The 27,672-nt window shown below is 36.2% G+C and overlaps 2 protein-coding genes, 1 long non-coding RNA gene and 1 pseudogene across 3 annotated transcripts in view; 3 read left to right on the top strand and 1 right to left on the bottom strand.

Moving 5' to 3' along the window:
• Nucleotides 1-4,187, top strand: part of cpt1a2b (carnitine palmitoyltransferase 1A2b) — a 44,856-nt gene extending 40,669 nt beyond the window's left edge. The window contains exons 17-19 of the mRNA XM_067416342.1: nt 120-233; nt 360-452; nt 2,377-4,187. Coding sequence (XP_067272443.1) covers nt 120-233; nt 360-452; nt 2,377-2,487 — 318 coding nt within the window. The 3' untranslated portion in view covers nt 2,488-4,187. The remainder of the gene's footprint in view (nt 1-119; nt 234-359; nt 453-2,376) is intronic.
• Nucleotides 64-5,223, bottom strand: LOC137040600 (uncharacterized). Its single transcript, XR_010897933.1, has 3 exons — nt 4,997-5,223; nt 390-450; nt 64-241 (listed from the first exon to the last, which is right to left on the bottom strand). It is a non-coding gene; the product is annotated as an uncharacterized lncRNA (long non-coding RNA).
• Nucleotides 1,089-1,205, top strand: LOC137056795 (5S ribosomal RNA; annotated as a pseudogene).
• Nucleotides 4,358-27,672, top strand: part of LOC137040591 (uncharacterized) — a 30,415-nt gene continuing 7,100 nt past the window's right edge. The window contains exons 1-10 of the mRNA XM_067416353.1: nt 4,358-4,580; nt 11,824-11,908; nt 12,118-12,189; nt 16,007-16,066; nt 17,017-17,121; nt 17,206-17,332; nt 17,577-17,597; nt 20,403-20,450; nt 20,557-20,604; nt 22,534-22,575. Coding sequence (XP_067272454.1) covers nt 11,879-11,908; nt 12,118-12,189; nt 16,007-16,066; nt 17,017-17,121; nt 17,206-17,332; nt 17,577-17,597; nt 20,403-20,450; nt 20,557-20,604; nt 22,534-22,575 — 553 coding nt within the window. The 5' untranslated portion in view covers nt 4,358-4,580; nt 11,824-11,878. The remainder of the gene's footprint in view (nt 4,581-11,823; nt 11,909-12,117; nt 12,190-16,006; nt 16,067-17,016; nt 17,122-17,205; nt 17,333-17,576; nt 17,598-20,402; nt 20,451-20,556; nt 20,605-22,533; nt 22,576-27,672) is intronic.

Below are 27,672 nucleotides of genomic sequence, written 5' to 3'. Positions count from 1 at the left end.
TAAAAATGTTTTTGTGATATAAAGGGTATTCATGGGTGAGAAAAGAGTTGCAAGCGATGCGTGTGTGCGCACATTAATTTGTTTAATTATTTGTTGGTTTGCCTGTATGTGACATGCAGGTTTTGTCAGAGCCCTGGCGCCTCTCCACATCTCAGACTCCTGTGCAACAGATTGAGCTGTTTGATCTGGTCAACCATCCTGAGTTCATCTCGCTGGGAGGAGGCTTTGGTCCGGTGAGTAACTGATCATCACATACACACACACACACACACACACACACACACACACACACGCACACACACACAGACAGGTAAAAGCACTCCTTTGTTCACTGTGTTTATGTTTTGTTCCTTTGTAAGGTGGCTGATGATGGCTACGGTGTATCTTACATCATCATGGGAGAGGAAATGATCAGCTTTCATGTGTCCTGCAAGCACTCGTGCACAGAGACTGTAAGAGCAAAGCATAATTAAGGACAGTTTATTTGCTTGCCTTTTTAGATATTTATGATATTTTTAATATCCAGATCATGGCATTATTTTAACTTCTTGTTCTGCACTGCAAATAGGCTTAATATCAGTATACAGGTCAACTAATACAAACTATTATAATTTTTATAAAGAAGCCAAATTCTCAATATAATATGATAATTTATATGAAGCAGTTAAACAAGTACAGTACAAACCAGGTCTGTGTAATAAAAGCAGCCCAAATGGCAATCAAAACTAGCCCATTGACCCTATCTATAAATATCAAAACTCAGCACATGCCATTTCCCATACCTAAAATACTTCACTGTTATGTGTTATACACAATTTCAATTTGAAAATCACATATAGTAGCCTAGGGATTATAAACAGACAAGGATCCTCCCTCGCCAAACTAACATGTAGCACATGCATTACACATGGTTAATACATAATTAATGTGCCAATGTGTGCAGCTGATGCTCTCACCAGATGTTTTTATTATACACTTGCACTTGCTCCAGTGTCGTCAACTTGAAATCTGATCAGCTATTTAAATATGAGCGATTATCTAATTGGTTAAAGCGCACAGTTTCATTGCTATTCATTGTAAGCTATATTACCAGCAGCCATATCACCCTGTAGCCCAAGACTGGTTTCCCACTGAAGCTAAGCAGGGCTGAGCCTGGTCAGTACCTGGATGGGAGACCAACTGGGAAAACCAGGTTGCTGCTGGTAGAAGTGTTAGTGAGGCCAACAAGGGGCGCTCACCCTGTGGTCTATGTGGGTCCTAATGCCCCAGTATAGTGATGGGGACACTATACTGACAAAGAGCACTGTCCTTCGGATGAGACGTTAAACCGAGGTCCCGACTCTCCGTGGTCATTAAAAATCCCAGGATGTCCTTCGGAAAAAGAGTAGGGGTGTAACCCCGGCATCCTGGCCAAATTTGCCCATTGGCCCCTGTCCATCATAGCCTCCTAATCATCCATCATCCCCCTATTCTGATTGGCTTCATCACTCAGTCTCCTCTCCACCAATCAGCTGGTGTGTGGTGAGCGTTCTGACGCAATATGGCTGCCGTCGCATCATCCAGGTGGATGCTGCACATTGGTGGTGGTTGAGGAGATTCCCCCCTTCTATATGTAAAGCGCTTTAAGTGCCTTGAAGAACGCTATATAAATCGAACAAATTATTATTATTATTATTATTATATTGATTCTGAAGGCCTCAAGGCCATATATAATTTTAGTCAGTGATTCTGATAGTTATCAGGCCACCAGAGAAGACCTTGCTGGCCCTGACGGCCCACCACAGGTAAAATGCAAGCTATTTCAATACAAGCTTTTCAGAGAAATACTATTTATGCAACATGTCAAACCTTTAACCTGCAAGACAAAAAAAATAACCCAAAAAAGCAGAGAAGCAGCTCATTATTGAGGGGAAACCGAAAACTTGGCAACCCTGAGTACAAAGTAGGTTATAAAAAAACAAAACATACTTCTGATATAGATTATATCTCAGGTTTCAATATACATTTTTAAATAAAATGTGTCTAGAATCCCTATTAAAAATACTTGTTATAATTTATAATAATTAATTATTTATAATATTAAATAAAAGAGAGCTAATTATATAATTTTGAAAATTCATAATATACTTGAATTGTGGCGTTTTCTTTTTACATAGTTTAGAAAGGTTTAGTGTCCATATATTTAATTTATGCATCTTTTATATCTTTTATGTGTATTTTGTGTTTTGGCTCCTCCAGTATTGTGTATTTGTAATTTCATTTTGTTATATAATAGACTCAGAATTAGCTCAGATCTGCATGACATATGTGAATGTTGTGACATATATGAATTTGTTTCTCTCTCTCTCGCTCTCTCTCGCTCTTTCTTGTGCGTAGGATTCTCATAAATTTGGCTCTCAAATCAGTCAAGCCATGATGGATCTTATGTCTCTGCTGAACCCAGACATCAAGGAAGCAACAAAAGCCAACCCTGTCATACAGTCATGAAATTATGACAGGAATAATAGATTCACATTTGTTTAAAGATGGGTTTATATTTATGTAATTTGTGGATTTTATATTTAATTATTTGATGTTTGTAGGGTTTGAGAGTGCTATATAGTGGAACTATCCCAATGTCAATACTGAAAAAAAGTGTAGTTTCTGGTTTTGCTAATTGTTGCTGATTTGCTAACACGCTTTTACAATATAATGTTTGTATAAAATATCTCACTACAATAGGTGTTTTAAGAATACATTTGTCTGTCTGATAGTTGTTTTTTTGTGTGGGTGCAAGTGTGTTGACATATTTGTCTTTCCAGGGTGTGGTTATGATATGATAAGATATGATGTGTGGTTTAAGCTACAGCATTAGCATATCTGGGAGTTAGCAAAAAAAAAATCTCACGGCAGCTGTAATGCTAATATGTTCTGTAATTTTTATTCACTGTGAGAAAAGATATGTGCAAAAATTGTGCCTTTTGGTACCTTAAAAGGTCATATTTTTACTTTTATATAACCCTTTAAAAGGTGCATATTCATACCAAAGAGTAGTTATATATCCTAAAGGTACTACTACCAACCTTTTAGGGGTGAATAAGACACAAAGTTAATCTTGTAGTGTAGATTTGAATGTGCGTGTTGATTTTCATTGTTTTGTAAATTCATTTGTAAAGAAGATTATTTTACTGGCAATGACGATTCCCTCTGTGATTTAAGATTATTTAAGGAATGTTACTGTTGTTTTTTTCTTTTTCTTTTGGAATATCAGATATAAAATGTCTATAACACCTTTAGGATATCACTGAATTGTTAATTTGAAGAAATTAGGCCTAAATCTGTCTCTGTTACCCAACAAAAAGATCTACAGTACCTGGAATAAGCTATCGGGCATTCTTGTTTGTCTCAATGTCTGGTGCTCTGCTAACCCTGTAATTTTGTGGGGCCAATAACAAATTTACTGGAGTAGGAATGACATGTCAGACTATTGTCAGATGTTTAATAGATCAACTTACCAAAATGATAGTGCTAAAGCAGTGGTAATAATGGCTTAATTGATCGGCTTGCTGCCAGCTGATGCAGCTCAGTTTAATCAATGCATTAGAGTTCTTGGGAACTAAATTACAGCACAAATAGTGATGTCCAGAGGGGATATTTATTTTAAATGGATATCAAACTCTACAAGTTTGATTAAACAATCAAAATAAGGAACATTTTATATTTTTCTAATATTTTATCAAAACACTACACTTGGTTAAAGTATTTATCTGACAAAATTATTTGGCATTTTTGTTGGTTCTCTTGTTTTTGCATGCATTCATACTTTCTTTGTATGACAGACTGGCCAAAGTTATGTCTGCAAAATTTAGCATCTTTCAATGTACTATCACAAGTAAAACAATCGACTTTCTAATACGCAATAGACTTACACAATATTTGGCAAATGTTTAATAATATTCTAATAACGGGTGACGTCATTTTCCCCAGGCTGGACATCACTTTTGGCCAGCAAAAGATTGTTACCGAATTATACTGTAGTTTATAATTTACATTTGCCCTTCAGTCTTGTATATTATGATAATCTCAGGGAAATATGAGTAGGTCTATATGTTCAAGCAGAGATCGACTTTGTAGACAAACAAAGTCGATCTCTGCTTGTGACGTATGTGACAGAAGGAATTGTTGGAGAGACACTGGTAAAATAAAATTTGTTAAATTGCTATGAAATATGAGGTATTCCTGTGACATCTTTCCCACGTTATAACTTTTATACACGTTGCAACAAAAAAAGTTTTATTGACATTTAAGTCCAACAGCAAACGGTGCAACGAAAGGGGGTGGGGACTTCCTTCATATTGCGTCTAAAGTTGCGGTTGGTTTTTAAACAGCGCTACACTTTGCACAGTAAACCCACGCGACGTAAGAACATTGTATATTTGGTCTATATTTAAATATACACTGGGATGTTCCACTCGGTCACTTTCTCACGCTTCCTGTCTGGTATCTTGGGGGTTTTTAAACTACAAACAAACACAAGGGGGCTCGTATATAGAGGCAAGAAAGCGAAAGTATGTTACAGATCAAGACAAGGCGGCTGAAAGGTAAGGCGTATATCTGAGTTCTAGATGCATGGTTTTCGAACTCCAATTGGGATTACTGTTATAAAATATTAAAAATAATGAAATGTATTTATTTACTTTTTAAATATTAATACAAAATACAAAGTTTGTGTAGTCTTTTTTATATAATCCAGAATTTTCCGTCCTGTTTTTAGTGGCTAGCTATTTGATATGAAAAGTTGAAAGTATGGCATCTGACACAGTTGACGGCTGACATGGTGACGAGGAGCATGGGCTACATTACGTTTTTGCCTGCGTAACTGGTGGATTTAAAACAGATTTGAATGTCAGATATAGGCCTATATATATATATATATATATATATATATATATATATATATATATATATATATATATATATATATATATATATTGCATATTTGTAATATTAAACATACCTTTTAGGAAATGTATCCATTGCAGTAGCCAGCTATGCGGTAATCCGGACGTGTTAATATTCAGTTCTCGTAGTAAAGAAAAATCAGTAGTCTAGCTTCTGTTTGTCTGCACGTATGATTTCGTTTTAAAGGTTGTCTAACAGTTTTCGGTTCAGTGTCCTATTTGTGATAGTCAGATCGATCGAATCACGGCACGTCACTGCCCAACTGCCGGTGTGTTAACGAAGCTTGAGAGGGTTCTGAGTGAGGGCACGCGGGTGCAACCACTCCCACCCAATGGTCTGACAGATGATGCTAGTACACTATCTGTAGGACAGGTAGTAGGCCTAGGCTATAAAATATGACCATTGACCATAATGAAGGCAAAGCTATTGTTCGTAGTGACATCAAGCAGGGTCGTGAAACAGTTGTTCTCTCCTCATTGTGGATCATATCTGATATGGGCCTGTGATAAAATGAAATGTTCAAAATTCAAAATAATGACCATGGCTATATTGTATTACTAATGAAATAATAGGCCTATTAGAACAGCATGCTAATAGTTTGTACCTTGTCTGTAAATTGTCATATAGACCATCTAATCAAGTCCCACCTTTATATTTTTTTCTTGTCAAACAATCCCTTTTACTCGGATATACTGTATGTCACAATAGAGAAGAAACGACTTTTGCAATTTCCGTTCCATGCTGACTTTAAAATATCTTTTGCAAACAGCTACAAGTCTCTATTTAAGTTAAAATACATATACACTATAGCAGTTGTTCACGGGACCCACATTTTCATATGGGTGTGCCGCCCGCAACACACTCTTTTAGGAATAATACATATATTTTTAAAAACAAGCACATTTATTTCACAAAAACTAACACACACACACAAGCACTTTATGCATATATTGAAAGGATATGACTATAATATTGATGACTAAATAGTAGGCCTAGGCAGGGCTATTAAATAGCAGTCCCAAACTATTTTTTTAATTAGATTTTTTTTTTTTAATACAATACATTTGGTAAGTCAGTATATGAGCCACCACCACAGTCATTTAAAAATATACAAAAAAACACAATATTTAATTGAAGTGGTATTTTGCTCTATGGAAACAAACATTACCATGGTGAATACACAATACTAATATCACAAGGCTAACATGAAAGGTTAGTATTGTGTATTCACCATGGTAAAATGCAAATTATAACTGCATGCAGATTCTTCCCAGATAACACATAACATACCAATTATGTGATTTATTGATACTTTTATTTCAAGACTTGCTAATTGACAATGCAACTACAATGTTGCATGCTACATTGCAATTGTAGAGTTGCGACCAAGCCTGCCACACTCATGTTAAAAACTGAAGCCAAAATGTCTCGATTGCCCCCAGGTGGTTGGTCCCAGTATAGGTCATAACCCCGCCCCTCTATGTATTCTAATTGGCACGAGACAAACTAAAGCCCCGGTTATACTTCACTTTCTGCTCCCGGACGCATCACGCACGCAGCCCTGTCTGTGCGTCTTTCAAAGTATACTACACCACCGCACCACGGATGTGCAAGTACACCTGGCTGCAGCCTGCAGATCGAGGCGGGGTTGCATGTGGGGGCGGGGCTGCACGTGTCCCCCCGCCCACAACTCGTCTCATTGGTTAGTGCCAAAGTATGACGTCGATTGAGGCGGGGTTGCACCTGGAGCGGGACTGCACGACTCGTCCCGCCCGCAACTCTTCTCATTGGTTAGTGGCGTCAAGTCTGACGACGACGTTGCGGCAAACAGGAAATGCGGTTAATAATATCGTTTCTTATACTTATGAAGTACTAGCATGCATAAAAAACAAAACGGTGAATCCGTTAATGACTTATACCTGGTGATAATATATAGTATCAAACACAACACATTGTAAATTGGTTAATTTTTGGAAAACGTTTTATGTATGTAGACTACTTTCCTAACAAGGTTAGGTTACTGCTTTTGACTTTTCACATCGCAATTGTAATGTTACAATGCAATAGTTTTAAATTATTTGTAATCTGTATATTATTTATTTATAACTAATTTGTAAGTTATATATCTTATTTGGTTGTTTATATTGTTATTTTAGTATATTCTTTATGGTTACACGCATGCATTAACATATAAATAAAAGTTTAATGTTCTCAGCAAGAATGTCAAGTCTTATGATGTTATTAAAATGAATAGATTATGGGTTTACTTGATAATGAAAAGGGTTAGGGTAAAAATACCAGCATGGTTTGTATATGAATAACATGCCAAGACAAATAGTTAAATGTTATTGAGATATAAAAACCGTTTAATTAATTCTAATAAAGAAGGTGGGATTTGTATATACAACTACACACACACACACACACACACACACACACACACACACACACACACACACACACACACACACACACACACACACCTTCTCTATAATTCAATTCAAGAAGCTTTATTGGCATGACAAAAAATACATTTTGTATTACCAAAGCATTCAAACAATAGAAAAATGATTTGTAACATCTGAATATATTTAGAGATATTAGTAATAATAATAGAACTAAAATAAAAAGACATACATAGTAGGCTATGTGCAGATGGCTAGATATAGCCTAGCAAAATAATACATTTTAATAAAATATTAATGATAAAATAAATAAATAATAATAACAATAAATAAAACATGTAATACAGAAATCATGTAACAACTGAACATATACATTATATACGATGTATAATATCTCTCTATTTCTCTATATCTTTCAGATATAGATCAGATTCAGATTTGTTTTATTGGCATGAATGTAAATCATATAATATTGCCAAAGCTAGGAATTTATGAACATAATTAAAAATACATATATGAACATTAATCATAATAATAATATATAATATATACACATAGCCTACATACACACACACACACACACACACACACACAGAGCTGAGGTTACTGTGGTGGACAGTAGAGAAACACACTGAGTTCAGATGCAATACATACATTACACACGTTTCAATGCCTTGGCAATACAAAATTTATTTTTTTGTCATGCCAAAAGCTTCTTGAATTGAATTATAGAGAAGCTGTGTGTGTGTGTGTGTGTGCAATGAACTATTTGTCTTGGCATGTTGTTATACAAACCATGCTGGTATTTTTTTTTTTTAACCCTTTTCATTATTAAGTAAATCCATAATCTATTCATTTTAATAACATCCTAAGATTTGCTGAGAATATTAAACTTTTATTTAAATGATGCGTGTACCATAAAAGATATATATAAAATATAATTATATTAACCAAATAAGATGGAAATAACAATAGAAATAACTTACAAATAAGTAATTAAGTTAATGTATATTGTTATAAACAATATACATTAACAAAAATAATTTTAAACTATTACATTGTACAACCCCAAATCAGAAAAAGTTGGGACAGTTTGGAAAACGCAAATAAAAAAAGTAGTGATTTCTAAATTTACTTTGACTTGTATTTCATTGCAGACAATATGAACACAAAATATTTCATGTTTTGTCAGGTCAACTTCATGTCATTTGTAAATATGCATCCTTTCCTGTCATTCAGACCTGCAACACATTTCAAAAAAAGTTGGGACAGGAGCAATTTAGGGCTAGTACTGAGGTAAAAGGGTTAAATAATGATGTGATTTGAAACAGGTGATGTCAACAGGTGATTGAAATTATGATTTGGTACAAAAGCAGCATCCAAGAAAGATCTAATCCTTTAGGAGCAAAGATGGGCTGAGGATCGCCAGTTTGCCAACAAATACGTGAGAAAATTATTGAAATGTTTAAAAACAATGTTCCTCAAAGAAAGATAGGAAGAGATTTGGATATTTCACATTCAACAGTGCATAACATAATTACAAGATTCAAGGAATCTGGAGGAATTTCAGTGCGTAAAGGACAAGGCCGCAAGCCTAAGCTGAACAACCGTGATCTCCGATCCCTCAGGCGGCACTGCATCAAGAATCGTCATTCATCTAGAAGCGATATCACCACATGGGCTCAGGACTACTTTGGCAAACCTTTGTCAAGTACCACAATACGTAGTTACATCCACAAATGCCAGTTAAAACTGTACTGTGCCAAAAGGAAGCCTTATGTTAACAGTGTCCAGAAGCGCCGTCGACTTCTCTGGGCTCGGAGGCATCTGGGATGGACCATCATCACTTGGTGTCTTCAGCCCCTAAACGTCTTTTAAGTGTTGTGAAAAGGAAGGGCAACATTACAAATTGGTAAATGCTTTACTGTCCCAACTTTTTTTTTAAATGTGTTGCAAGTCTGAATGACAGGAAAGGATGCATATTTACAAATGACATGAAGTTGACCAGACAAAACATGAAATATTTTGTGTTTATATTGTCTGCAATGAAATACAAGTCAAAGTAATTTTAGAAATCACTTCTTTTTTATTTGCACATTCCATACTGTCCCAACTTTTTCTGATTTGGGGTTGTAACATTGCGATGTGAAAAGTCAAAAGCAGTAACCTTGTTAGGAAAGTAGTCTACATACATAAAACGTTTTCCAAAAATTAACCAATTTACAATGTGTTGTGTTTGATACTATATATTATCACCAGGTATAAGTAATTAACGGATGCACAGTTTTGTTTTATACATGATAGTACTTCATAAGTATAAGAAATTATAAACATTGTTATTAACATATGTTTTTTTTATTGCGAGAAAAAACATGTAATATACAACAAATAAAACATATTAATACATATATACAACAAAATAAAATAAAAAAAGAACAATGAAACAAAAAAATGCCAGAGTGTACAAACCTTGATAAATTAATTTAAAAAAAAGTATATTCATTAAGAATATTACAAGTCTTTCTTTCTTTTTTATTCACAATATTATTCAAACTGGTGCAATAGTCCTTAGTCTCCTGAAGAAAATGAATAAAATGTGGCTTGGATCTTGACCATTTCTTTTTGTGTTCCCAAAATAATAAAAGGTTGAACAATAAAGGTGAAATTATTATTATTATTATTATTATTACATTCATTGGAATAATATACATATATCAAAATTATTTAATTTAAATATAACATTTGTTTTCCTTCTAATGAAATTTTCCACGTCCACCCAAAAAAATCTTTGTGTATATACAATAACAAAATAGATGAATAATATATAATTTTTCTATTGAACAAAAATCACATGAATAATCAATATCTAGCCTAAATTAAACCTCTCTATCGCACTTTTAGCTGGATATATACCATGTAAAAATTTAAATGTAACTTCTTTTACTTTATTATTTAAGCAGTATGCTTCAAAAAACACCAAGCTTTATTCCAGTTTATATTTCTAAATACACTGTTCCACAATAAACTTTTATGAGTAGCTGTTTCACCTGTTATAATATCCCTAATATGTTTATTAGTAGGCCTACAACTGTGTTTCAGAATATCAATGTCTCCTAAAAACATGCTGTCTTGAACATATACTGCCTCAGGACATTGTTATTAACCGCATTTCCTGATTGCCGTAACGTCGTCAGACTTGAACGCCACTAACCAATGAGAAGAGTTGCGGGCGGGACGAGTCGTGCAGTCCCGCTCCAGGTCCAACCCCGCCTCAATCGACGTCATACTTTGGCACTAACCAATGAGACGAGTTGTGGGCGGGGGGACACGTGCAACCCCGCCCCCACATGCAACCCCGCCTCTTTTTTCAAGCATGTGGCTGCGACAAAAATCACGTCATGCGGACGGCCAAAGTATACCCGGGGCTTAAAGGGTTAGTTCACCCAAAAATGTAATTTCTTTCATTAATGATTTACCCCAATGTCGTTCCACACCCGTAAGACCTCTGTTCATCCTCGGAACACAGTTTAAGATATTTTAGATTTAGTCAGAGCCAAGGCCTTTCTGTCCTTTGAATGTAAGTGTATGCCCACTTGCTGCCCACGTCCAGAAGGTAATGAAAACATCATCAAAGTAGTCCATATGTGACATCAGTTAGTTAGTTAGACTCTTTTGAAGCGTCGACAATACATTTTGGTCCAAAAATAACAAAAAAAATGACTTTATTCAGCAATGTCTGCTCTAGGTGTAATTACAGTACAGTTCTTAATATTCTTTCCATACATGATGTGATAAAATTGTTCCTGTGACAGCTCCAGTTTTCTTTTTTATATTGTGCACACAACTGCCGCATGATTTCAGGCTTAGTGAATGAATAAACAAATGAGTAAGCATTTATGTACACCGTGTTTTTTAATCCCTGCAGCATAACTTCTTCATGTTTTAGATGTCTCACTAATTAAAACACATAAACTCATCAGCTTTTTCGTGTGTTTGAAAGGGAGACATCTAAAACCTCCTGGGAGGTTGGTCCTAAGGACTGGAGTTGAGAAACAATGATTATGAGTTGCATAACTAACTATATGCATGCATTTAACATTACAGATTTTAATGCTTAAAGTATGTAGATCTTTATACTTGGTTGGCATCTTAAGATGATTTGTAATTGGTATAAACTCTTTCCAGTTATGTGATATTAGTGCTGGTGATCAACATGCTCTGCGTTTTTTTTAAGTGAAAATCAATTCAATTTATTCTAGAGGCCGCTAGAGGTTTTGGTTTCCTCGGTGGTTCACATTTATTGAGGAGAATCCATTAGCCAAAAAGATAGAGTGCATTCATCTAGATCAATAAAAGAGTCCATTACGGAATGAGCTAATGGCCGATTTTAAACTGATATGATCCCATATTTGTTGTCATTTCTTAAATATTTTTTCTTCGCTCTGACTCACTTCTGTGTTCCCTTTGTTATGCACAGGACGGCGAAGATTTGTCATATGGAGCAAACCTCTGATGGTTAACAAGGCAACGTAATGATTGGGAAAGTCTGGATACTCATCACTGTGAGTTATAATTAATAATTTAGCTAGTGAATGTCATTGGAATTAAATGTTTAAGCCACTTAGTTATGTTTTTTAGACCATGTTAAAGATGTCCATTGTATTACAAGAAGAGCTGGCCTAGTCAGAGTGTTTCCAGTCTTACATAAGACAAATTCATTCTAACGAAGGTTGTACAATGATTAATTTAATGACTTTTCTTTCCCTCACAGGCATTTTCATTCATCACGTATGTTCATCATGTCCGATCTGAATGTATGGATCGCGATATTAAGACACATCTGGTAAGTCTATCCTTCATAATTTTTGATGTTCATCCAAAAACCTTTCATCTTACACATTTCTGAATTTGTAACTTGGGAAAATAGCCTCCAATACTGCGCAAAATTGGTCAAAGGAAGTCAATGCCATGATGGTATGCCATATTATATGTCCATAACAAGGAGCTAACAACCCTCAATGAATGTGTAGTCATCAGTCTTACATCTAAATATTTTATTTTAATGACTCCATTGGGTGACACTCACTAGGCCATCTTTGGTAGTGAAATCAATAAATAACAGTTGGAAATGTATTTTACTGTTCAATAAGTAATGATCCACTGTATTCAATAGACACTAAAGCCACAATCAAAATGTATTATATTATATTATATTCAAAACATCAGTTGGCTTTTATTTTCAGACTTTGTTTGTTACATGTTTGTTAATTCGATGAGCTACTATTTTGTCTGAGTTTGAGGGGATCACACTTCATACATCCATGAAAGTGGTTAAAATGAAAGTGAAAGAGTGGTTCAGAAAAGTGAAATTAGTTCTTAGAAAGGCTCTAGCATCATTGGGAACACTTTAGTATGGGAAACACGTATTCACTATTAATGAGACTTTTGCCTCAATAAACTCCTAATTTACTGCTTATTAATAGTTAGTAAGGTAGTTTAGGTAGCGTTTAAGTTTAGGTGTTGTGTAGGATTAAGGGATTTAGAATATGATCATGCAGAATAAGTCATTAATACATGCTTTTTTGACTATGGTACCAAACAGAGATCAAGTTAGAAGCGACCAAACACCTCCACGTTTTCCCTATTTAAATACAGTTTAAACGACCTAGTATGGTGACACAGAGCGATTAAGTGCACGCACTGAGACGAGAGAGGTATGTATCAACTCGTCTTAGTTAAGGGAATAACAGTTTAATATGAACAAGCGGCAAACAAAAGATAGGACATCACTCACTGCTCTTGATTGAATAGCTTTTGTAAGTTTAATAAGGATTCATTTTTAATTTAAACAGTTAAATATGCAGTTATTTTACATTTGATTACTTTATTCAACTTCTCTACCTAAAAACTAACGTTAGGGGCGGGATAAACGGTTGTCTTTCAAACTCCCTCTGCACACGATAGGATAGCGCTACACCAACCAGAGCAACGAAGGTGAAACAGAGCTCGTTGACAGATTAAACATTCGCCGTATCCGGTCGGCTAAACTCCGAAAGTGATCCGAGTAAAAGTGATCCAAAAAAAAAAAACACCCACCTAATTACTTCTTGTTTATTAGAATTTATAAACTTAAAATAGAATTTATTGTGTATTCACAACGAGAACAAATAGCGATGCAGATTAAGATGATGTACTTTTCTAGGAAGATATTGACATGGGACTATTACAGGTCCGTCTCAAAAAATTAGCATATTGTGATAAAGTTTAATAAATGAATAAATGTATTATTATAATATTAATAAATTATTAATAAATAAAGTTTATTATTTTCCATAATGTAATGATAAAAATTAAACTTTTATATATTTTAGATTCATTGCACTCCAACTGAAATATTTCAGGTCTTTTATTGTTTTAATACTGATGATTTTGGCATACAGCTCATGAAAACCCCAAAATTCCTATCTTAAAAAAATAGCATATTTCATCCGACCAATAAAAGAAAAGTGTTTTTAATACAAAAAAGTCAACCTTCAAATAATTATGTTCAGTTATGCACTCAATACTTGGTCGGGAATCCTTTTGCAGAAATGACTGCTTCAATGCGGCGTGGCATGGAGGCGATCAGCCTGTGGCACTGCTGAGGGGTTATGGAGGCCCAGGATGCTTCGATAGCGGCCTTAAGCTCATCCAGAGTGTTGGGTCTTGCGTCTCTCAACTTTCTCTTCACAATATCCCACAGATTCTCTATGGGGTTCAGGTCAGGAGAGTTGGCAGGCCAACGGAGCACAGTAATACCATGGTCAGTAAACCATTTACCAGTGGTTTTGGCACTGTGAGCAGGTGCCAGGTCGTGCTGAAAAACGAAATCTTCATCTCCATAAAGCTTTTCAGCAGATGGATGCATGAAGTGCTCCAAAATCTCCTGATAGCTAGCTGCATTGACCCTGCCCTTGATAAAACACAGTGGACCAACACCAGCAGCTGACATGGCACCCCAGACCATCACTGACCGTGGGTACTTGACACTGGACTTTTTGGCATTTCCTTCTCCCCAGTCTTCCTCCAGACTCTGGCACCTTGATTTCCGAATGACATGCAAAATTTGCTTTCATCCGAAAAAAGTACTTTGGACCACTGAGCAACACTCCAGTGCTGCTTCTCTGTAGCCCAAAAGTGGGTTGACCTGGGGAATGCGGCCCTGTAGCCCATTTCCTGCACACGCCTGTGCACGGTGGCTCTGGATGTTTCTACTCCAGACTCAGTCCACTGTTTCCGCAGGTCCCCCAAGGTCTGGAATCGGTCTTCTCCACAATCTTCCTCAGGGTCCGGTCACCTCTTCTCGTTGTGCAGCGTTTTTTGCCACACTTTTTCCTTCCCACAGACTTCCCACTGAGGTGCCTTGATACAGCACTCTGGGAACAGCCTTTTCATGATATGCTAATTTTTTGAGACAGGAATTTTGGGTTTTCATGAGCTGTATGCCAAAATCATCAGTTTTAAAACAATAAAAGAACTGAAATATTTCAGTTGGTGTGCAATGAATCTAAAATATATGAAAGTTAAATTTTTATCATTACATTATGGAAAATAATGAACTTTATCACAATATGCTAATTTTTTGAGAAGGACCTATGGGGAAGCACAGGCGAAGCACTGTTACTTGGGCTGCTACTGAGATATGTTGGCTCTCATCCTCACGTCCTCCGGCTGTTGAGCGATCGCAATGTGTTGCGTGATATTTCTGCGCCCAAGTAGCCGTGCTTTGCCTGTGCTTCGCCTTAATCTGCGTCGCTATTTGTTCTCGTTGTGAATACGCAGGCCACAATAAGTAATTAGGTGGGTGGTTTTTTTTTGGATCACTTTTACTCGGCACATGCTAGCTGGCAACATAAGATCCCATTCATTAAGCTAAGCAACTTTTCGTCCACTAGAGGGCGCCTATTCTAAACGGCTCGCGAGTACCGGGACTTTTTTTATTATGACGGGACGGAATACAGTCGCCGGGCGCCCGCACTTACGCTTTTGCCGGTCAGGTAAAAACAGCTTTTTTTATCATATCAGATACATTTAAGGGGCCAAGGGCTTCGGCCATCCGTCACTCTCTTCCCTGAACTGAAATTAAGTAGTGGGCTGTACTTTCCACACGATTGACATCAGGTTCAAGTACGCCAGGTTGGCTGGTGGTTATGTTGCCCGCATACCGCCTCCCATGGCCGAGACTGGTATTACGATACCTGTCGGGCCGGGGCTAGTAATGCTACTGCTAATTAAGGCTGATATCTCTGCAGCACTATAACTTCATATTTTGTTAATGACATCATCGCCCTTATTTCTTCTCATTCTTTTGATGCGTGTAGCTAATTTTTTTGGATATTTTTACCTCAATTTTTACACATGGCACCTTTAAGTGTAAAATGAAGACCAGTTTTATACAATGTGTTTTATTCATGTCTGTTGTGGTTGTGGTCTCTTTATTCTACAATAATAAACAATCGTAAACAAATTAACCCATTTAAGATGACACAAGATACAAGATGATATCCTGATCACCCTGTCAGATGTTTGTTTTATGATTGACTATATATACTGACTGTATGATTCTTTAAATATGTACATTATCTATACATGTGAACTGTATCTTCTGGGAATCCTCTTAGGATGATCTGTTGTTGGAAGAGCACATGTTTGAGATTAAGAAATTCTCAACTAAAATAAAGGTAAGAGCAAACAACATAATATGACTTTTATTTACTTATTTACTTTTATTAGTTGTATACTGTATTATGAACAGCATTAGCCACTTAATGCTGTCCGCTAAAAGGACAGACAAATTATATAACAATTTATTAAAGGGATACTTCACCACTTTTTCATATTAAAGTATGTTATTCATTTAACTAAGACGAGTTGAAACATACCTCAATCGTCTGAGTGCGTGCACTTAATCACTCTGACGCGCGGTGACGATCTGATAGCATTTAGCTTAGCCCACTAAGCCCAGTTCATTCACTATGGTACCAAACAGAGATCAAGTTAGACGTACCAAACACCTCCACGTTTTCCCTATTTAAATACAGTTACACGAATAGTTGAACAATCAAGTATGGTGACACAAATGAGAGAGGGAAAGTGAAATGTGAGACAGGATTTTACAGCCGTGACTTTTTACTGCGCCGAGTCGAAGTACTCTCAGAAGTGATATTCCACCATACATTATAGTTCTCCTTTTTAATCCGCTTAGAAAAGCGTTTTATTTTGTCACCATACTAGGTCGTTCAACTATTCGTGTAACTGTATTTAAATAGGGAAAATGTGGAGGTGTTTGGTGGCTTCTAACTTGATCTCTGTTTGGTACCATAGTGAATGAACTGGGCTTAGTGAACTAAGATAAACGCTATTAGATCGTCACCGCGCATCAGAGCGATTAAGAGCACGCACTGAGACGAGAGAGGTATGTTTCAACTCGTCTTAGTTAAGGGAATAACATACTTTAGTATGAAAAAGCGGTAAAGTATCCCTTTTACTTAAACCAAAAAACTGCAATTATCAATCAGTCTACACTGATTTTCTACACATGGATTTTAGTTTAAAAAATTGAGTTTACTAAATAATTACGGTTATGATATTTTCCTGTTTAATCAGTGTGTCCTGTTTGACTTTTTCTCAGGAGCATGAGCTTCTTTCAGTAATAAACAGCCTATGTTCAACCTGGACTAAAAACAAGAAAAAGGCAGAATTAAAAGTAATACTTACTTTTAAAATAATGCTAGATGTGAGTATACTGCTTATACTATCATATTCTGTCATATCAAATAGAATAATTTCTGACTGCATGATTTTCCTATTTCTCTTACAGTGTTTTTCAGACGAGTCTGAAAGTTTTTGTGCAAATCTCAATTGCACAGATGCTTACACTGTAAGCTGGGTAAACACAACTGTATTTGGTGATATGTACAGAAGATCTTGTAATGGATCAATATCAGGTAAGGACATTTAATCTTTCATCATTTACCCTGTTTCTTTTCATTTTTCCCTCCAAACTTCATTCATTTATAGTATATCAATGGTCACTATAAATCTCATTGGCAAGGCTTCCTTTATTAATAGCTGAAAGCATTTAATAAGCCAGAATGTTTAATAAAAAAACTAAATTGCATGTCATGGTAAATATGTAGTTATGTATGGAAAATGCAAATTTCGCTCACATTTTCTCACTTTTCTTCTTAGATCTGAAATGTCCATTAAAAAGTAAGTTATTTGACTCTGCCTCCCTTTATACAAAATCAAAATTCCTTAAAAGGAGTTTTTTTTTGTTTACTTGCTGAACCAGATATGAAGCTGAAAATTATACTAAAGAAAACTTTGTACTTAAACAATAACTAAATATTTTTCATACATGTACACACACTTTGGGTCATGAAATTTGGTTTGGATGTTTCTAGTAACACTTAGGGACCTATCATACACCCGGTGCAATGTGGCCATGTGTAATATGATAGGTACAACGATCAGCCCAAACAACATATGCAAACACAGATATTTCACATTCACAAGATACATTTTTCATTGGTTCATGTACATGATAATGTACAATATAAAAACTATGTGAAAGTACCTGAACTAAACAACCCCTACTTGTCATGTCTAGTTTTGGTTTTGGTCTTCGTTTTTTTTTTTACCCATGTCTTTTATTCTGTCCACTTTCATTCATAGTCCACTGACAGTGAGCTTGACAAACCAAGTTTAGTTTATTTTCTTCCAAACATGAACAAAATACAAAGTAAACAATGAACAGACTTAATTGCATGAACTAAACGTAAACTTGATTATACACATAGCAGATTAACCAAAATCAGTTAGACAAACAATACTAGACAAGAGACAATGAAAACGTGAGGTCTATTTTTACTGCTTTACTGCTTCACAAAATGTCTACAGCACAAAATGAATAGCCTAAAACGGTTAACTTGCAATGTTAACTTATGAATTAATACAAAAGAAACATCAGAAATATTGTGTTTGATAAAATTACAAGAATGATGTTTGACAGGGAACACTTCTCCTCAGCATAATTGCCTGCGCTAGTCGCAAATATTAAAGGTGCCCTAGAATGAAAAATTGAATTAACCTTGCAATAGTAAAATAATAAGATTTCAGTATATGGACATCACAAACTCCATTGCCTCCTCCTTCTTATGTAAATCTCTTGCATGAAAAACACCACAGAAAAATAAGTGATGTGTGCCCCCAACATTTGCATATGTCCGAATTTGTTCATTGTCAAGCGGCACTGATGGAGCCGAATCATCGGGACTGCAGATATAAACAAACGATACTCGAGGATAGCGAAACGGCAGCTCTCATGGACACAGATGTCATGTTCCAGGCTGTGCAGGGGACGTGAGGACTTTTCATACCCTACCCACAGATAAAACAATGTCAACAGTCATGGTTGATGTTTATTATAATCGGATACCGCAACAATTTAATTCAATTTAGTTCGTTTGCTCCGCCCATTTAAAGCAAGCTTCGCACAGCATCTTAAACTGAAGAAAGGGGCAACTGTATTCCTGCAAGCAGTAGTGATTTATCCACTTATTGACTAGCTGTTTAAACAATTTCTGATTAAATTAAAAGTTTCTTAAAGAGTCCGCAATGTCTAGATGACGCAAGATGCTAGTACAGTAACAACAGGAAACTCCAAGTACCATACAAAACTAAATAGTGTGTCTAATGACAAAGGTTAATATTTTTTTGTATAACAAAATACAACCGTAGATACGCTGCTTACAGATCGTTCACTCGATCCTTCTAGCAAACGTCACCTTTTCCACCATGTAAGTTAAAACGATAGTCATTTGACAAGGCTATTCATTTCAAGTATGATGTTTTTGCATGCTTTTATTAAGAGTACATCATAGTCACCGCATAGCCTACATTGTGACTAACGTTATGTAAACATGCAATATCGTTGACGAAAATGTAGTTTAAAAAATAAAAACTTGAACAAAAAACACTGGTTTTGGTTTTGTCAGAGGAAAGAAGAGCGTTCGAGCGTTTGTGATTGCGGTTGCCAGATTTCAGTAATTAAAATCCCCCAATCAGAGCTTTTCTGTGAACTATCTGGTGTTTTACCTAAACATGTGCAATCTGACAACCATATGCACGCGAGCTCTCACACGCGGCGCAGATGATCTGAAAACACCAATAAGTAAGCTCCATTTTATTAATCTTTATTTGAGATGTTCTGCTGTCATTTAGTCGGTCTGTGTTCTGTCAGAACTCACGAGCTGCTTCGCTAAACAGCTGAACTGCTGTGAGCTGAAATAAGCAAATCAGAGCAGAGCTCAATATTAATTTTCATGACTCTTCCAAATAAGGCAAAAACAGAGCATTACATCCTGGGACAATTTATAGGGTTGTAAATGGACCTGTAAAAATGTATCTGGACAATTTTTGCCCTCAAATAAGCCACATACCCTCTGTGTAGATATCAGAGAACAATGTAACATTTGTTTCAACTCAGTCTAGGTCACCTTTATACATGTTTAATAAAATCTTTGTGAGAGTGACTGGCAACAGCTGGTTCTTAAATTCTAAGACTAGAATCTTTAGATACACTACACCGCATGATTTTTCGCATTGACTGTAAACACAAACTGAACAACCAAATTGCATTCATAATCGGCCTGTTTGGCCTTAACAAGGAACACCTGTGAACAATTAAGACACTAAACCAATCACAAACAGAAATGAGTATCACATGACAAAAACAACCAATGAGAACATAACACAACAAAAAAAACCATGACAAACCAGGAAACCAAAACTAGACATGACACTACTAAACAAACCCAATTATTAGTAACAACTATCCACAAAGTATCTCTTTCTGCTCTTTGATGTATCTTGTTGAACCACATATGAAGATAATGCTAAGCTAAAACTTATTAAACATTAAACATATTCAACATATTTTTTCTTTCAATTTCTGAGCATGTCTGGTTTTATATTGTTCTGTAATGTATTCTGTTTTCTAATAAATCACTTAAGGCACCACAACCACCACAATGGTTGATTCCATCACCACAGCTTATAAAAGTAAGCAAAGTCAATATAGTATTTCCTATTCAAATACTCAACAAAGATTACAGCATAGATACTTGGACATGTGAACTGACCTCATACCACGTTTTCTAATGCATAGGTGCAACATCTTTAACAACGGTCAGCCCAAACACCACTTGTCTTGAAAGTAAGCAAATTCATTCTTGAAGACATAAAGGCTGTAGTGTTGCATTCAGACAATTTTAATCTTCTTAAAGAGTTAGTTCAACCAAAAATGAAATTGATGTCATTAATGACTGACCCTAATGTTGTTCCACACCCGTAAGACCTCCGTTCATCTTCAGAACACAGTTTAAGATATTTTATATTCAGTCAGAGAGCGTATGAAAGTGTATGCACACTTTACTGTCCATGTCCAAAAAGGTAATGAAAACATCATCAAAGTAGTCCATATGTAACATCAGTTAGTTAATTAGAATCTCTTGAAGCATCGAAAATACATTTTGGTGCAAAAATAACAAAATCTACGACTTTATTCAGAATTGTCTTCTTTTCCGCGTTTGTTTTCAAACCTCAAATAAAGATTAAAACGGTCATGAATCAGCGGATTAATTCATGATTTGGATTGCGTGTCAAACTGTTGAAATCACGTGACATTGGCGATCCGAATCATGAATCAATTCGCTGATTCATGACCGTTTGAATTTTTATTTGAGGTTTGAAAACAAACCTCAAATAAACGTGGAAGAGAATATCTTTAAATGTGTTCTGAAGATGAACGGAGGTCTTACGGGTGTGGAACGACATTAGGGTGAGTCATTAATGATATAAATTTCATTTTTGGGTAAACTAACCCTTGAAAATAAGTACATTGATTATTTGCATTGATTATCTGTCATCCTTTACTCACCCTCAAGTTGTTTCAAACTGTATGAATTTCTTTTTTCAGCTGAACACAAGGGAATTTTTTTTTGAAGAATGTCAGTAACCAAACAGTTAACTGGAGCCATTGACTTCCATAGTAGGAAAAAAAAAATACTATGGAAGTCAATGGCTCCAGTTAACTGTTTGGTTACTGACATTCTTTAAAAAATCTTCCCTTGTGTTCAGCTGAAGAAAGAAATTCATACAGTTTGAAACAACTTGAAGGTGAGTAAAGGATGACAGAATTTTCATTTTAAAGTGAATTATCCCTTTAAAGGGTTACTTCAGCTTAGCTTTGTATCAGTAGAAACCCGGTAGTATATTTGAATTATCGTACTTTCCCCCCTCAATTCATCCCTGAGACAAGATAATTATGCATTTTATTTCTGGTAAAAAAATCCTTTGACGGCGCAAATATCGTCATTTTGCGTCATCAGAGGATTTTTTTGGCTTGAGGCTAAAGACTACAGCCAGTAGAAAGAGCTATTTCCACATGTTATCAAGGGGTGGGATCTCACTCACACAATGTGTATGCACACAGCCAGCTCAGATCTGGCATTTATAATGGAGCGGTGAAGAGCAAAGTGAGTGTTTCAACTTTTCAAATTAATTCCTATTAAAGTTGAGCTTCCATAGGAATGATTTGAAAATGCTCCAGACTGAATAAACGCTGTGAATTTATGCCGTGGCCGCGATTCCCTCAGCTCTTCTCAACTCTTGTGCCGTCACTTTCATTTGGCTATACTCACACTTTATTGAACAGACACTACAATTAAAAACTGAACGTGTCTATTCTCTAACTGAACAAAATGATTATTACTATGAAAATCATAACAATGGTGGTGGTGGCACATTCCAAGTGCATTCTGGGAGTTCTGGTCTTTCAACCAGTACATCTTTTGATTTTTCGCAGTATAGAAGGCACCAAATTCAAAAATAATTTCACATTTCTACTACATAAATTACCCAGTTTAAAAACACATTCATATTCCCAAAGCTGAAGTACCCCTTTAATAGATTAAGCATTACATCCTGCCTTTGTTTTTTTTTTTTTAAGTACAAATTTAATCAGATTTGAATAAAACAACAGAAATTTAACTGGATATATGCTTGATTTGCTCATATGTGGAGATCAGTCATGTATGGCCTTATTTAATTCAGTTCTTAATTGTGAATATGCAATATCTTGTAGATCTTTCAACAGTTTCATCAGCATTTACAGCAACCAGGAACGGTAAGTTTGTCTCTTGTGAAAACAGCTTGATATGTAATGAATAGCATGCCTTTAGCATTCACTCACAAGCCGCTTAAACATAACAGAACTGTGCCTGCAGTGGCATTAGTTTTTAGTTACACTCATAGAAAAAAAGGTTCCATGGAAGCTTAAAAAATTCAGTTAAAGGACAACTCCGGTGAGAAATGAACCTAGGGGTAATTAACAGATGGTTACAGAGTAGATCGTTCTCTGGGATGCGTTTTCATGGAAATCGAATGTAAAGAGTTTTATCTTTAAAAACAGATTAGCTTATAACTAGTCTATGGGGCACAGAGTAGATAAATTAAATCGCTAGTTAATACCACTAACAAGGCTCAAAATAGCCCCACACTAACACAGTAGCATAATGAGGGTCCCTACATGCAAACCGAAGCATTGAGAACTTTGTAAGAGTACAAACGGTTTAATAAGAAGACACTTTATAGACATAGTGCATTACGCGTTCACGGACAGGCACCATCTTGGAAAACAGTCTCGACTCATCGAGCCACGAGCGCTCGATGAACTGTGACTTGGAATCTCATATGGTCCGTTGTTTCCGGAAGAAAACCCTGAACACAACAGAGAAAATAAATAAATAAAACTAAAAATGTCCATGTTATTACATTTCACAAACTTAATTCCTATCGACCAGCTCACTTAGAACAGCGCTCGTGGATCGATGAGTCGAGACTGTTTTCCAAGATGGTGCCTGTCCGTGAACGCGTAAGGGTCTATGTTTATATATTATCTTCTTATTAAACTGTTTGTACACTTACAAAGTTCTCAATGCTTCGGTTTGCATGTAGGTACCCTCATTATGCTACCGTGTTAGTGTGAGGCTATTTTGAGCCTTGTTAGTGGTATTAACTAGCGATTTAATTTTACCACCCTGTGTCTACCCTGTGCCCCATAGACTAGCGTTATAAGCTAATCTGTTTTTAAAGATAAAACTCTTTACATTCGATTTTCATTACAACGCATCCCAGAGAACGATCTACTCGGTAACCATCTGTTAATTACCCCTAGGGTTATTTCTCACCGGAGTTGTCCTTTAAGAGCTTCATACATAGAACTTTTAAAGGGGTTTCAACCATTTGATTTTTTTATGGATTTAGTTGCAAATGATTCTTTAATTTTATTAAATTTTATTGACAACTCGTAAGCATACTTTATTAACAACCTTAGGATTCTATATAGTACCCAATTGAAACCCTTTTCTAGAGTGTAGAAAGAGTGTAATCCAGTGCAGTCTGGAGTAGGCCATCAGCCATATTGAGCATAGATATGAGAGAAGTTCTTCTGCTATCTATCTTGCTATCTTCTCATCAGCTCGAAGTAGTCTCTCTTTGACAAGGCCTTAAACCAGCAGTTCTGCTATCTGGCTGCTTTTTCTCAAATCATCATGTTTTGAAACATTATAGTTCAAACAGTAATGCCAAGGTCAAAGTCAACAATTATCCCTCATTCTGAAGTCCATGTATGAACTCTTACTCATTGACTTGTTGATGACTGGCTGATTAGATCTATCTAGCAGATTCACTAATAACATTGTCACTAATTACTAATCTCACTAATATAGCCATTTACTAATCACTAATAATGCTGTACATTGCAATGATTACTAATATTTTTGTTCGACCCCCCCTTTAACCATGTAAGATCATCTTTAAAATCAAAAGCCAACAAACCACGCATTTTATAGTTTGTCATGAATGGCCATATACAATATATCATCTTGTAAGTTGGTTGATGATGCCCTTTACTTCTCATGTTTTTGTATGGTTTCCATTTTTATTACAGATACTCAGAAACTCAGAAGTACAGTCCCTGACAAAAGTCTTGTTGCTTATCTATTTTGTAGAAATATCTGATATTAACCTGACTTTTAATTAATCAAGTGGTGTTAGAAATAGCTCATATGAAAAGCTAAAACCCTCCCAAATGATGTTTAATTCACTGAAATAAATAATTTTCACAGAAAAAATATTTATCATTTAATCAAGACAGAAAGGTCAAATTTTGGCAAGACAAAAGTTTTGTCGCCTATACAGAAATTGAACAAATTTACTGCAAATACAAAAATATGTCAGCAAATTAAGTTGTGGTGCTGTGAGATCCAAATTTAATATCTTGTATGACTTTCATGAGCTTGAAGGACTGCATCCATGCGGTTTGGCAAGGATTCATACAATTTATTGATGAAGTCATCAGGAATAGCTAAGAAAGCAGTCTTGCATGCCTCCCAGAGTTCATCAATATTCTTTGGTTTCGTCTTCCATGCGTCCTCTTTCATCCTACCCCACATATGCTCAATGATGTTCATGTCTGGTGACTGGGCTGGCCAATCCTGGAGCATCTTGATCTTCTTTTCCTTGAGGAACTTTGATGTGGAGATGGAAGTATGCAATGGAGCACCGTCCTGCTGCAGAAATTGGCCTCTTTTATGGTTGGGAATAAGAGGTAGCTAAGATTTCTTGGTATTTTAGACTATTGATGTTGCCTTCCACCCTGCAGATCTCTCGCACACCCCCATACTGGATGTAACCCCAGACCATGATTTTTCCCCCACCAAACTTCACAGTTTTCTGGATGAATCTCGGATCCATGCGAGCTCCAGTAGGTCTCCTGCAATATTTGCGGCGACTGTGGTGTAATTCAACAGAAGATTCATCTGAAAAATCCACCTTCTGCCACTTTTCCAGCATCCATCCTTTTAGCAGGCTGTGGGCCTTGGCAAATGCCACACGGTTTTTCAATTGTCTTTTGTTTAGTGCTGGCTTCTGGGCACTGATTCGACCATGGAGGCAATTTCGAGACAGAATCCGACAAACTGTTCTGGTTGACACAGGCACTTCAGGTGACCAGGTCTCGTGGAGCTCTGCTGCAGTGGAAAATGGGCTGGCCTTGGATTTTCGAGCCAACAAACGGTCCTCTCGAGCAGTTGTCTTGTGGGGTCTGCCTGACCTGGGCTTGTCAAAAACGTCTCCAGTCTCTTCAAATCTTTTTTTTTATCCTCCTGACGCTTAGACAAATTTGACGTGTCTGCCACATCAGCAGTGGATCTGGTCTTCAGCCTCTTGATAATCAAAACTTTAGTCACAGGGTGAATCTTAGGCATGTTTGCAGAGGTCTAGGCAAGGCAAGGCAAGTTTATTTTTTATAGCACATTTCATACCCAATGGCAATTCAAAGTGCTTTACATAGAAATTAATTAAAACAGTGGTAACAAATGCATGAGAAAAAAAGAATACCATATGGACGAATAAAAAATTAAAAACAAGCATAGTTAAAACAGTTGTAAAGATAATAATAGTAATTAAAAAAAATAACAATAATAAAAAAAATAAGATAAAATAAAATAAAATGGTCAGATCCACAATAATGGTCTGAATATAAAAATAAAACATTCTTCAGTTTACAGCCTACATACATGTACCATCTTAATTAGAACACCTCTCATTCATTTCTTTCTCAAACACATTCATAACATCCATTTTGATCACTATTCCCTGATTTTTACTCAGAAACCTTCTTGTTAAACCCATACTCACTCATCATACCCTCCACAGATTTACACATACTCAAACCTTATTGTCAAACTTACTATTTCCATCAAACCCAGTTTTCACTCATCATATTTAACTCGAAAGAACATATAAAATAAACAATAACATTATAAAAAGAATAAAGAGATAAGATAGGGTGCAATCAGTCGGACATACAGTGCTCAGAGCTCATTCAGTAAATGCACAGCTAAACAGATGTGTTTTGAGTCTGGATTTGAATGTGGCTACTGTTGGAGCAAATCTGATCTGTTCAGGAACCTGGTTCCAACTGTGGCTATCATAATAGCTAAAGGCAGACTCTCCTTGCTTTGAGTGAACTCTTGGTATTTCTAACTGACTTGATCCTGCTGATCTGAGTGATCTGTTGGGTTTGTATTTAATCAGCATATCTGCTATGTATTGAGGTCCTAGCTCATTGAGTGATTTATAAACAAGTAATACTTTAAAATTGATCCTAGATGTAACTGGAAGCCAGTGTAAAGACCTGAGGACTGGTGTGATATGGTCATATTTTCTGGTTCTGCTCACAATCCTGGCAGCAGCGTTCTGTATGAGCTGCAGCTGTCTAATGGTCTTTTTGGGAAGGCCGGTGAGAAGGCCATTACAATAGTCCACCCTACTGGTGATGAAAGCATGAACGAGTTTCTCTAAGTCTTGCCTGGAGACAAAACATCTAATCCTTGCAATATTTTTCAGATGATAGTATGCTGATTTAGTTATTGCTTTGACATGACTACTGAAACTCAAGTCTGACTCTAAAATCACTCCAAGATTCCTGACTTGATTTTTTGTTATCAGGCCTTTAGCCTCAAGATATGCATTCACCTTGACAATTTCATCTTTGTTTCCAAATGTAGTGATTTCGGTTTTGTCTTTGTTTAACTGAAGATAGTTTCGGCACATCCAGTTGTTAACTTCATCAATGCATTTGCACAGGGAGTCAATGGGGCTGTAGTCATTAGGTGATAGTGCTAAGTAGAGCTGGGTGTCGTCAGCATAGCTGTGGTAAGCAATATTGTTCTTTTTCATTATTTGGCTCAGTGGCAGCATATAAAGGTTAAACAGGAGTGGTGCTAGAATGGACCCTTGTGGGACTCCGCATGTCATGGATGTCCACTCAGACTTATGGTCTCCTATACTCACATAATAACCTCTCCCTTCTAAGTATGACCTGAACCATTTGAGGACCATTCCAGAAAGCCCAACCCAGTTTTCCAGCCTGTCTAGAAGTATGGTGTGGTCAACAATGTCGAATGCAGCACTGAGGTCCAGTTGTACCAGAATTGATGTTTTGCCTGTATCAGTGTTTAAGCGAATATCATTTATAATCTTTATGAGCGCTGTCTCAGTGCTGTGATGCGGACGGAAACCAGATTGAAAATTGTCAAAGTATCCATTTGAGCGTCAGAATTTGTTCAACTGATTGAAAACAACTTTTTCAATGATTTTGCCTATGAAAAGGAGATTTGAGAAGGGGAGGTCTGTAGTTGCTCAGTATGGAGTTATC

This window comes from Pseudorasbora parva, chromosome 2 (assembly GCF_024679245.1).
Source record: "Pseudorasbora parva isolate DD20220531a chromosome 2, ASM2467924v1, whole genome shotgun sequence".
Classification (NCBI taxonomy): Eukaryota; Metazoa; Chordata; class Actinopteri; order Cypriniformes; family Gobionidae; genus Pseudorasbora; species Pseudorasbora parva.
The sequence above is the reverse complement of the archived record's forward strand: the minus strand, read 5'-3'. Positions and strand labels throughout refer to the sequence as shown.